This window comes from Vipera berus (assembly GCF_964194415.1).
Source record: "Vipera berus genome assembly, chromosome: 1".
Lineage (NCBI taxonomy): Eukaryota > Metazoa > Chordata > Lepidosauria > Squamata > Viperidae > Vipera > Vipera berus.
In genome coordinates this window covers 2,816,125-2,829,234 of record NC_138202.1, presented here as the reverse complement: position 1 = coordinate 2,829,234, position 13,110 = coordinate 2,816,125, and the positions used below count along the sequence as shown (strand labels likewise).

The window sequence follows — 13,110 nt, the reverse complement described above, 5'->3', positions numbered from 1 at the left end:
CTCATCTCCGTTTCAAAGCCGAAGAGCCAGCGCTTGTCCGAGGACGTCTCCGTGGTCATGTGGCATGACTAGACGCCAAAGGCGCACGGAACGCTGCTACCTTCCCACCGGAGTGGTCCCTGTTTTTCTACTTGCATTTTGACGTGCTTTCGAACTGCTAGGTTGGCAGAGGCTGGGATGAGTAACAGGCGCTCACTCTGTTACGCGGCACTCGGGATTCGACCCGCCAAACTGCCAACCATCGGATCGACAAGCTCAGCGTCCTAACCCACTGAGCCACCGCGTCACTACTCAAGCTCTAAAGGAAACAAAAGGTAACCATTCTACGGATATGGTTGAAAGATAAAGGGGTGATTGTTCCGATCAAAGAAGAATATGAAAGAAAGCAAAGGCAGAAAATAAACAGAAGCTACTTACAGTTCTTCCATCTTCATCAACAGTGAACCTACTCCAAAATAGAAACAAAAGGAGACCTTTATAATTATGGTGTGGCAGTGTATCCTATCAGGATTTGTGTGCATCAAGCCTGGGCCACTGCAGTTTGTTCAAATCAAGAGCGAGTCCATAAGTTGTTAGGACCTGTGCAGTATGTTGAGATCAGGTGTGTCCAACTCGCAACCCTGGTCAGCTGGCAATGAGACCCCCACAAGATCATGAAACATTAAAGGAAGTTGTTAGTTATATACATTAACAGTATTATATGAATAAGAAGAGAATAGAGCTGGAAGGGAACCTTGGAGGTCTTCTAGTCCAGTCTCCTGCTGAAGCAGGAGAACCTATACCATCTCAGACAAGTCACTGTGCAGTCTCTTCTTTAAAAACCTCCAGTGATGGAGCACCCATGATTTCTGAAAGCAAGCTGTTCCACTGGTTAATTGTCTAGAATAGAATAGAATAGAATAGAATAGAATAGAATAGAATAGAATAGAATAGAATAGAATAGAATAGAATAGAATAGAATAGAATAGAATAGAATAGAATAGAATAGAATAGAATAGAATAGAATAGAATATTTATTTTATTTTATTTATTTATTTATTTTAATTCCATTTATATCCCGCCCTTCTCCGAAGACTCAGGGCGGCTTACAAGCTTAGCAGTAGCCTTCATTCTATGTATATGCCTGCTTATTAGGGCTTTCACACACACCCCCAAGCGGCATTATTACAAAGTCAGCTTAATTGCCCCCAACAATCTGGGTCCTCATTTTACCTACCTCGGAAGGATGGAAGGCTGAGTCAACCTTGAGCCTGGTGGGATGCGAACCTGCACTAATTGCAGGCAGCTGGTGTTACTTAAGGAGGCATTAGCCCACTGCTCCACCAAGGCTATATAGAATAGAATAGAATAGAATAGAATAGAATCTGGAAGGGACCTTGGAGGTCTTCTAGTCCAGCCCCCCACTCAAGCAGGAGAACCTATACCCTTTGAGACAAGTGACTGTCTAGCCTCTTCTTAAAAACCTCCAGTGATGGAGTGCCCACGATTTCTGGTGGCAAGCTGTTCCACTGGTTAATTGTGCTCACTGTTAGGAACTTTCTCCATAATTCCAGGTTGCTTCTCTCTTTGATCAGTTTCCAACCATTGTTTCTTGTTCTGCCCTCTGGTGCTTTGGAGAATAGTTTGATGTCCTCTTCTCTGTGGCAGCCTCTCAAATACTGGAATACTGTGATCATGTCACCCCTGTTTCTTTCTTTTCTTTAGACTAGCCAAACCCAAGTCCTGCAGTCGTTCTTCATATATTACATTGCCCAACCTAATTCCTCTTTATCCAATGCAGCCCAGGCAAGGCAAAAGGTTGGACATGCCTGGTTTAGACTTAGTGGGTACGCTCCAGCTCCCCACCCCAAATTATAGAAACCCTTCTTGTAAGACTGAGAAAGAATGACTTTGCTCAGAAGCACAAGCGAAATTATGATCTTTTCTTGCAGGTGCCTCAAAGCAAGCAAGTACTGCATCCCCTCACAGCCGGTATTTATACAGCTCGTAGGTGACGTCAGCAGTCTGTGATTGGTCGAATCAGCTTACCTCAGTTTTGGCGGGCTTTCTCTGTCTCCAGGCAGATTTCCCTCACTCCTTCAGGGTGCGCCTTGTGACCAGAAACATCCAGCAGCCCTTTGTGGTACCTCAGCTTGGTGCACCACATCCACACTCATACCCACACGCACACCCACTCACCCTGTCTAACTCAACCTCGCCCATTCCCCATTCTTCAGAATGCAATCCATGCCTCCCTCCTCGGTGTCTGGTAGTCTATCCTGGGGAGTTTGCTGTGCCAGCCCTGAGAGGCAGGCCAGGCTGAGACATCAAAGTCTGCCTATAAATGCCACTTTCATGTGAAGGTTGCAGCCTCAGGATCTTCCAAGCCTGGCTGGGCTTCCCGCCTTCCTCTTTGGCCTGGCCTGAGTTGCTCTCTGGCTGGACTTGGATTTCTTTCCCTGACCTGACTTGTCGAGGCAGCGGCTTCCCCTCTTCCTTCTGTCCCTTTCAGGGGGGAGCTGGAGAACTTGAGCAGGGCAGACCTCTTTTGTGGCTGGGGCTGAAGCCCCCAAAGGAGCCACGGGGGATCCCTACCTCCCTTCCCTCTGGGGGGCTCTGCTGGGACCTCCTGTTGTGATTCAGGGTCAGCCTGTGGGTTCGGCAGTTGGGTCAGATGACTCAGAGGAGGAAGAAGGGGGTGTTGAAGAGCTTGCTGATGATGGCCTTGAGGCTCCGCAGAGCCCTCAGCCAGGCCCCTCCCACCTGGTCACCACGGAGACCCAGCTGTGTGAGCCTGACAGCGTGGATGAAGATGACCCACAGCTGGCCCTGTTCAAGGACGCCCGACGCAGGAGGCAGTCAATCAGGAGTAAACAGAGGAAGGCAATGGGGCACCTCGGAAGGAGGCAGAGAGAAGCCATGCCCTGAACTGTATAAAAGGGGAATGCGTGGGAGGGCTGGTTTGCTGAAGGCAACCGCTTGAATAGTTCCTTTTTTCATAGCTCCTGTTTCATGGTTGGTGTCTGTTTTATGTTAATAAATTTGGCAGGCTTTATTCCAGCCTCTTGCTGTTTGTAAAGGGGTTGTCCCTGCTTTTTCTGCAGGGCCGGTAGCAGGCTGGTACAGAACACCTCCACCCAATGCAATCTGAAGCATCTCTGGGGCAGGAAATGGATGCAAGATCGTTCTAACTGGGGGCACACCAGCCGTGCAAGTGATGCCTTTCCCAAGTGAAAAACGTTTTGAGAATCTGAGGAGGACTCATCAGAGGTTTCAGAGTGACTGGATCAATGAGGATGCAGCTTCCCTTTAGTAACTCTGATGCTGCTCATAAACAGTAAACAGCTGTGCCAATAAAAGTGAATACACGTAAACAGCCATACCAATAGAAGTAAATATACATAGCTCTGGATTGAACTGGGGATTCCTTGGTCGTCTCTGAGCTTGGCCATTTTCTTGGAGAAGTTTCATTACCAGACTAACATCGTCAGTGTACAGTGTACCGAAGGACATGCAATTTGGAAATTTGATCTCTTTTTAAAGAGAAGAATCAACCACGTTCATTCAGCACTCTGACTCATTTTTTTTGCACCAGCTCTCAAGGTGGATGACATGGTCTTAACATCGACCTTCTGCAACGGCAGAAATAGAGGTAAGAGCAGGTTAGAGAAATTTTATTGCCAGGTAGAGACTGACAGTTTGGGAGCCAGAAAATCAACTGGAAAATTCCAGAGCAGAATAAACAAGGGATAGAGACCTGCACAGAGCCAAATTCCTATTAAATTCAGCCCAGTACTGGTTTATCTACTTTGCTCAAGCTGAGCTGCTGCTTCCCTTGTAACTAGTTACATTCCCAGGTGCAGCCAAAAGGTTAGAATAACCAACATAGCAAAGCCCAATCACACAATGCACCCATCCAACCTACCATGTCATTTCATAAATCAGCATAATCCACTAGAAGTAGACCTTGCTTAGCAACTTCCTCACTTACTGATCAAAGTTACGGTGTCGTTGAAGGTGTAACTTTACGGCTGGTCTTTGCACTTATGACTGTCACAATGTCTTGTCGCCACATGACCGCCCTCTGCACACATCGCAGCTGACTTCCAATAAGCAGAATCAATGGAGAAGCTGGCAGTATAATCACAAATCATGGTGTGATGTCTCACTTCATAACTCTGTCACTTAGTAAGAGAGTTGCCAGTCCCAGTGATGGTTGTTAAGTGAAGACTAGCTATATATAACTGCAAGGAGACCTGTCTTAATGGCTTTCCTAAATCCCATCAGGTTGGTAGGATTCAATAACTATCTAGACCAGGGGTGTCAAACTGCCAGCCCACGGGCCGGATGCGTCATGCCGAAACCGCGCCCAACTCAGCTATGGCAATGCGGAAAAAGTTTCAACACGTCATGTGACGTGATGAGTTTGACACTCCTGATCTAGACTAACTGGGGTTTTGGAGTCCCTCTGCTAAACCGTAATGTGATGTCTTTGGGAACTGGAGATTGTGTGAATGAAGCCAATGAAATAGGGCCCATCTTATTCTAGCTATATCTTTCCATCCATCCATGCATCCCATTGATAATTTTCCCTTGGAGCAGTATATCACAGAAGAGCCATTTCAGCTAACCTGACATGTGTTCAACAAGTTATAGAAATTGCTAATGGTGATCCAGATCTATTCACTCTCTTTTGTTTCTCAGGCTTTTGTAGATTCTCCCCAGCAGTTTGAAGCCACATTTTTCAAGCCCCAGAGCAAAACCTCTGGCCTATTGAGGAGTTTGAACTGCTGGGCCTTTCTAAAAATGAGCACAGTTTTTTTGTCTTCAAGAGGACTAGAAACATGGTACATCACTAGTCATCTTGATTTTTCTCTGCTACAGCATATGCTGTATAATCAGGCTGTCCTGTGGGGCTTGGAGATGGACCTCTTGGGTGATGCTGGAAGGCCTAATTCTGAAGCAAAACATGGGTACCAATCCCTTTGAATGGACACTCCAACTATATGGGTTGGGTCCACATGATACATTTAATTGGCTACTGAATTCTCATGTTTGAGGGAATCAATGGTAAATTTGCCACGTGGGTTGAGTTTACTCTAATCTTCCTCCAAGCTAACCAAGGTTAAAATGAGTTGTGTGAATGGAGCTGCCTGGTCTTTAACTGATCTAGTTATGGGTGTCCTAGGAAAATAGAGAATTTGTTTGCACCTTTGAAAAGCTCCATTTTCAATCCATCCACCCTGCAATTTGTAGATTATAAGTTAGATCAGAATCCAACAGGGGGTGGGGATATCCATCCATCTTAAACTTGCCAAGCTTGAGAAATATTGTTCCCATACATCTGAAGGGCACCAATTTTTAAAAAGAAATGCTTTGTATCCTCTTCATGTCAGATTCAGAAGGCAGTAAAGTAAACCCGTTGCGCTGTTTGCTCAAGATGTTTTATTGAAGATGTTGCTTAATCTCAATTTTTCTTAAGTGTCTGATTGATTGATTGATTTACTGGAACTTGTATATCACTTGATTTTAAGTATACTGGCAGACAGAGAAAGAAAGAGGAGGGGATCTGTTGTTTGTATTGGTCTCTTCCCACTCATTGCTTAGTACTTGATGTAGGAAAGGGTCACGTCTCCTGTGATCTTGAGAGTGCGGATGTGTTCAATAGGAATATAACGATGGGCATAGTTGAAGAAGGGATGGCCATTGGTATAAACCTGGAACTCGTGCTTGTCATAGTGGATTGAGAGCTGGGAAGAGAGGAAGGATGTTATTGCAGCCAAATCAGCACATTTGATCCTCCATGGAGCAGGGTCTGCAGTCCACACCATCCGCAGCTTGCTACACACCTCCAATGCATAAGGGGTGGGTGCTTTGATGGGGGACTCTCAATTGCCACACATTGCTGTCTCCCCCCCACCCCCCAAAGGGCAACATAAGGACAATTTTCTAGAGTGAGAGATAACAAAGGGATTCTGAATGTCTATGGAGATTCTCAGCCATCCAGGTCATAGTTATGCCAAAGATGCTTTTTCACAAGGCAACTGGACTTTCTTGTTTTTCTTTGAAGATGTTTGAAGACATTGGATGAGAAGCAAAATGTCTTCAAAGAAAAACAAGAAAGTCCAGTTGCCTTGTGAAAAAGCATCTTTGGGATTCTGAATGGCCTTCTGGAGTGGCAGTTCCACTCTTCTCCACTAGGGGGAGTATTTTATTTATCCCACCAGCATTCCAGAGGTTCAGATTTCAGTTCCTCAAGGCTGTGCTAGCTGGGAATTTATTTAATTTGTTTATTTGTATCCTGCCTTTATTATTATTAATTTTTTTAAAAAAATAAATAACTCAAGATGGCAAACAAATTCAATACACATCCTTCCTTGTATTTTCCCCACAACACAAAAAATAATAAAGGTTTATTATTATTATTATTATTATTATTATTATTATTATTATTATTATTATTATTATTATTATTATTATTATTATTATTATTATTGAAAAGTTTTAACATACAATTTTCCTTTAAAACCCCCCTCCCCCTCCCTTCTCCCTCCCCCCCTACCTCTCCCCCCTCCCCCCCTCCCCCCCGACTTCCCAGAGCTAAATACAAGGTATATAAAAAAAAACAATCATAAACAACCATATACTAACAACTATAAACTCTAAAATCCATCACTCTCTAGCTTATATAGGATAAAACAAACCTTAGTAATATTGAATATATATAAAAAAACTAAAAGAAAAAAAGAAAAAAAGAAAGAAGACTTATTCAAATGCTACATAAAACTTCTTAACCCTATACTTGTTCTGGATAAACTCAATCCATTTTCTCCATTCCATAATATAGCGTTCTTGCGAGTGATCTTTCAAATAGGCCGAAATCTTCGCCATTTCTGCCAGGTCGGAAACCTTTAAAGTCCACTCTTCTATGGTCGGCAGTTCCTCTTTCTTCCAATACTGACCTATCAAAAGTCTTGCTGCCGTAATAAAATTCAACATCAACTTAGTGTCCACAACTGTAGCATCTGTAATTATTCCCAACAAAAAAAGTTGCGGACAAAACTTTATCCTCTGTTTAAAAATCTTCTGCATATTCCACCAGATTATTATTATTACACCTGATTGAGGTGGGTTGAGAAAGAGTGACTAGCCCAGAGTCACCCAGCTGGTTTTCATGGCTAAGTTGGGATTTAAACTCTCAGTATCTTGCTTTTTAGCCTCATTCTAAACCACTAGACCACGCTGGCTCTATGGTATAGAACCGATAATTCTATGGGATTATGGAAGATGGAGTCTTATAACCTCTGAAGGCACCAGCTGGATTGTCTTTCCATTCCCCACTGTCTGCCTGCCTACCTTCTCACCAGCCAACCACTTTGCTGGAATTCAGGTCTGTCTGCCTGAACTGGGTAAAATAGGAGTGATAAATGAATTGCATAGCTGTAGCTGCCATAATGACTTTTTTGACCTCCCTGCCAATGTTGTTGTTGTTTGCTGCAAAGTCGTGTCCGACCCATCGCGACCCCATGGACAACATTCCTCCAGGCCTTCCTGTCCTCTACCACCTTCTCGAGTCCATTTAAGCTCACGCCTACTGCTTCAGTGACTCCATCCAGCCACCTCATTCTCTGTCGTCCCCTTCTTCTCTTGCCCTCCACCTTTCCCAGCATTAGGCTCTTCTCCAGTGAGTCCTTCCTTCTCATTAGGTGGCCAAAGTATTTTGAGTTTCAGCTTCAGGATCTGGCCTTCTAAAGAGCAGTCAGGGTTGATCTCCTCTAGGACTGACTTAGTCCTAGTCCCTGCCAATACCCCTCCCTAATGGAATCAAAGTCAACTCACTTCAAAGTACTGGCCACATTGGAATGGGTTAAAGGGCAGGTAATTTTCCTCGGGTCCCCACCTGCCATTCAGAAAACTGTTGCGCACCACAGTTCTCTCTTTCATGCGTGGATTAATGCGCAGAGCGATGTCCTGGCCAGCCATCAATTTGATTTCAAACCTTGGAAAGAGAGAAACAAACAGACATTGAAGACTAGACCTTTGGAATAAATAAAAGGAAATCTGGTTCCTCCCCCACTTTTTAATCCAACAGTAGCGTGCCAGATGCTTCCATGGATGAAGGCTAAAGGGGGGGGGGGAACAGTTCTTGTTCCTTTTTCCAAATATTATTTATTGGTAGACTGCTGCCAAATGTGGAAAGTATGTTTAGCTTTTTAGGCATTTAGGCATTACATTTACATCCTGACAATCGCAGCAACTCTCAGTGAGCTATAGATCAGACAAAAACATACTAAAAGCATACAAACAGCAGCATTCTAGGAGACGATAGCATTCTTCTGATGAAGAATTGCTTATTCCTGATCCTGCTTAATGACAGCTTGAGTCCTAATCATTCTTTAAAGCCGCCTCCCAAGCCAGAGTTGCCCAAACTCTTCAATTTGTCAATGCCTTCATGAAGTTTCAGATCTCCCACTTTGGGGAACCTTGCCCTAAGCTAAGACCCCTTGCTTATTCTTGTGGCAATGAGTTCCACAGACTACATTCCACGTTGTGCTCCCACTCTCCTTAATCTCCTTGTCCTCTGGGCAGAGCCTGAAGATATGCAGAGGAGTGTTGTGATTCAGGGTCAGCCTGTGGGTTCGGCAGTTGGGTCAGACAACTCAGAGGAGGAGGGGGGGGGTGTTGAAGACCTTGCTGAGGGGGTTGAAGATCTTGCTGATGAGAGCCCTCAGCCAGGCCCCTCCCACTTGGTCACCATGGAGACCCAGCTGTGTGAGCCTGACAGCGTGGATGAAGATGACCCACAGCTGGCCCTGTTCAAGGACGCCCGACGCAGGAGGCAGTCAATTAGGAGTAAACAGAGGAAGGCAATGGGGCTCCTCGGAAGGAGGCAGAGAGAAGCCACGCCCTGAACTCTATATAAGGGGAATGTGTGGGAGGGCTGGTTTGCTGAAGGCAACCGCTTGGATAGTTCCTGTTTCTTATAGTTTATAGTTTATAGTTTATTTGATTTATATACCGCCCTTCTCCTTGGTGGGACTCAGGGCGGTTCACAGGGCATACATAAGAAACACTATACAAAAATTAAAAAGAATTAAATCCATGCCCAATTAAAACAGAAGTACAGATTAAAAACAATTAAAAGCCCATAATCCCCCATCAGGCCAGACCAGCTAATTCGAACAGATGGGTCTTCAGGCCCCGACGGAAAGTACGAAGGTCTGGTGCCATCCGGAGCTCCACCGGCAATTGATTCCATAAAGCCGGAGCCCCCACAGAGAAGGCCCTCCCCCTGGGGGCCACCAGTCGACATTCCCTGACTGGCGGCACCCTGAGGAGGCCCTCTCTGTGGGAACGCACAGGGCGGAGGGGAGTCGATGCCGGCAGCAGGTGGTCCCTGAGGTAACCCGGACCCATGCCATGTAGGGCCTTAAAGATCGTGACCAACACCTTGAACCTCACCCGAAAGACAACTGGTAACCAATGCAGCTCGCGGAGCAAAGGTGTAACATGGGAGTACCGGGAAACTCCCAAGACAACTCTCGCGGCCGCATTCTGTACCAGTTGGAGCCTCCGAGTGGTCTTCAAGGGAAGCCCCATGTAGAGAGCATTACAGTAGTCAAGGCGAGAGGTCACGAGCGCATGAGTGACTGTACACAGGGCATCCCGGTTCAGATAGGGCCGCAACTGGCGCACCAGGCGAACCTGGGCGAAAGCCCCCCTAGTCACGGCCACTATATGCTCTTCCAAAGTAAGCCGTGAATCTAGAAGGACTCCCAAGTTGCGAGCCCTATCCACGGGGGGTAAGAGCTCACCCCCCATAGAAAGAGATGGAACATTTGGAATGTCCCGGGATGCCGGAATGCACAGCCACTCAGTCTTGTCAGGGTTGAGCTGAAGTCTGTTCCTCCCCATCCAGACCCGAACCGCCTCCAGGCAACGGGACATCACGGCGAGGGCATCACTGGGGTGGTTTGGGGTCGAAAAGAAAAGTTGGGTATCATCGGCATACTGATGATACCCAACTCCAAAACCACGAATGATCTCACCCAGCGGTTTCATATAGATGTTGAACAGGAGAGGCGAGAGAACCGACCCCTGAGGAACTCCACAGACCTAGGGGCCGATCTCTGCCCCCCTGCCAACACCGACTCCGAGCGTCCCAGGAGATAGGAGGAGAACCACTGAAGAACTGTGCCTCCCACTCCCAATCCCCTGAGACGCCGCAGCAAGATACCATGGTCGATGGTATCGAAAGCCGCTGAGAGGTCTAATAGGACTAGGACAGAGGAATGTCCCCTATCCCGCGCCCTCCAGAGATCATTCACCAGAGCGACCAATGCCGTCTCCGTGCTGTACCCGGGCCTGAAACCCGATTGGTAGGGGTCCAGATAATCCGCTTCATCCAGGACCAGAGGGAGCTGATGCGCCACCACACTCTCAACAACCTTCGCAAGAAAGCGAAGGTTGGAGACTGGACGAAAGTTGTTCAAAACGGCTGGGTCCAGGGCAGGCTTCTTGAGGAGAGGTCTCACCACCGCCTCCTTCAAGACGGTGGGGAAATAACCCTCACTCAAAGAAGCAGATATAACCGCCTGGAGCCAGCCTCGTGTCCTCTCCCTAGCTGCATAAACCAGCCAGGAAGGGCACGGGTCCAACAAACATGTGGAGGAGCTCAGCCTCCCCATAATCCTGTCCACTTCATCAGGGGTCACAGAATCAAACTCTTCCCAGATAACATTGACAAGACCGCCCGTGTCCTGATCGCCTGACTCTGCCCAGCTGGAGTCCAAACCGGTCCGAATCCGAGCGATTTTATCCGACAGATGATGACTAAATTCCTCGGCACGACCTTGCAAGGGATCCTCCCTCACCTCCTGATTGAGAAGTGAGCGAGTCACCCTAAACAAGGCGGCCGGGCGATTATCTGCGGACGCGATGAGGGTGGAGAAGTAATTACACCTCGCCACCCTCATCGCTGCGAGATAAGACCTAATATAGGTTCTTAACCGCAACCGGTCGGGTTCGGATCGGCTAGACCTCCAGCAGCTCTCTAGGCCCCGTTTCCGGCGCTTCATCTCCCGGAGCTCCGCGGAAAACCATGGAGCTCGCTGGGATCTGCGCCGGGTCAGGGGCCGCAAGGGTACAACCCGGTCAAGTGCCTCAGTGGCTGCCCTTCCCCAGGCTTCCACTAAGGCATCAGCCGAGCTGTGAGCAGTGGAGGCAGGTGGGGACCCCAGCGCCGCTTGGAATCTATCAGGATCCATTAAGCGTCTGGGGCGGTACCATCTAATTGGCTCCGTACCCCCACGGCGGGGGGTGGCAAAGCGGAAGACCAGCCGCAGGAGATGATGATCGGTCCATGACAGGGGCATAATAAATGGAGAGCCCCCACCTAGATCATCCAACCACCGTCTAGATAAAAAAATCAGGTCAAGGGTGTGGCCTCCCTCATGAGTTGGCTCTGAAATTACTTGCGTCAGGTCCATGGCCGCCATGGAAGCCATGAACTCCCGAGCTAGCTCAGATGAACCTCCCAGGGATGGTAGATTGAAGTCTCCCAAAACTATAAGTTTGGGAAACTCAACCACCAAACCCGAGAGGATATCGAGCAGCTCGGGCAGGGCTGCCGCTGTGAAACTAGGCGAAATGTACACCAGCAGCAAGCCCAACTGCGCCCCAGGACCAAATCTCATGAAGAGAGACTCACACCCGACTATCTGAGAAACGGTGGCCTCCCGCGGACATAAGGTCTCCCTAATGGTAACCGCCACTCCCCCACCCCTACCTTGAGCTCGTGGCCGGTGTAGCACCCGGAAACCTGGTGGGCAGAGGTCAACCAAAGGGACCCCACCCTCTGGGCCCAACCAAGTCTCCGTGATGCAAGCCAGGTCCGCATGCTCACCCTCAACTAAATCCCTAACGAGGGGAGCTTTATTAACCACGGACCTGGCATTCAGGTACACCAGCCGGAGCTCAGGAGGCTGCACATCCCCGCTCCCGGGACCTCGGGGAAGAACCAGAGGGTCGGAGCGCTTCACCGCTTGAAGACAGCGGAGACGGCCCTCCCGGTAACGATATGGCCCCCTGTCTATCCGCCTGCTGCCTTTCCCCGTCGTGGGAATTGGTAGTCCCACGACCCGCTCAAGAGCCCCAGATGTAACCACAACCCGCTCCCCCCGAACGCCGTCAGACCCAGGCCTGGCCTGCAACAAAGTTGTTTGGCTACCCCCCACCGCCAGACAACCACTACCCCCCACCCCCCTCCCCAACCCCCTAAAAAATTTAGCTAAAAAATTAACCAGGGGCCTCTTATTAGGTTTATATCGAGAGCCCCTGGCCTTTCCCGGCCATCTCTCAGGGTCCCAACAATTGGACCCCTCATCGAGATTAGGGAAAGAAAAGAAGGCGGGACGCACCCAGGAGAGGGGGGCACCCCTGAGGGCGAGCAAGTCCGTGTCGGAATATTGATGCATCCAGTCAGCAAGTCCAGAGAGGGAAGTCCAATGATTGAAACCAACAGGAGGATCAAAGGAAAGGAGTGGGACATTTGGGCCATCCACCAACCACTGCCACTTGATTGGATGCTCCCAGAGGCATACCACAACCCGTCCTCTCACAACGGGACGCGAGTCTGCCTCCGGGGATGGTCCAAAATGCCCACCCTGGGTGGGGCAGCACCCACAGAGCTCCCACCTCTATGGGGCTGCCGATGTAAAACAGGCCACTCTCCCACTGTGGCCTGTACCCAGGTCCGTCCCAGTCCAAAGGGGAAAGAAGGAGGCAAATGGAAAGTTAATAAATAAGATAATAAATAAGTGAATAAGTAAGTTGGCAGTCCGTTGTATCGCCATCGTTGTCACAAAAGTCGTTGCTGCTGCCATCATCTCAAGCAGCCAAAAACCAACGAATCGCTGTCGCCATGGTCGTCCTCTCCACCGCCCAAAGCAGCCCGAGGACGCCGCCGCCATCGCCACTTCCATCGTCAGCAATAACTCAGAACCCGCACAAAGGGCAGCCCTATCAGTAAAATAACAAGCAGCTCAGCCTGACACGTCCGCCATCTTCAAAAGCCGCTTAAAGTATGTTTCTTGGTTTCTTGGTCTTAAAGCTCCTGTTTCTTGGTTCGTG

The 13,110-nt window shown here is 48.3% G+C and overlaps 1 protein-coding gene across 1 annotated transcript in view; it reads right to left on the bottom strand.

Moving 5' to 3' along the window:
• Positions 1-5,391: 5,391 nt before the first annotated feature.
• Positions 5,392-13,110, bottom strand: part of LOC308676880 (galectin-9-like) — a 52,168-nt gene continuing 44,449 nt past the window's right edge. Inside the window, exons 22-23 of the mRNA XM_081342938.1 lie at positions 7,819-7,978; positions 5,392-5,729 (exon numbers count right to left, since the gene is read on the bottom strand). Coding sequence (XP_081199064.1) covers positions 5,583-5,729; positions 7,819-7,978 — 307 coding nt within the window. The 3' untranslated portion in view covers positions 5,392-5,582. The remainder of the gene's footprint in view (positions 5,730-7,818; positions 7,979-13,110) is intronic.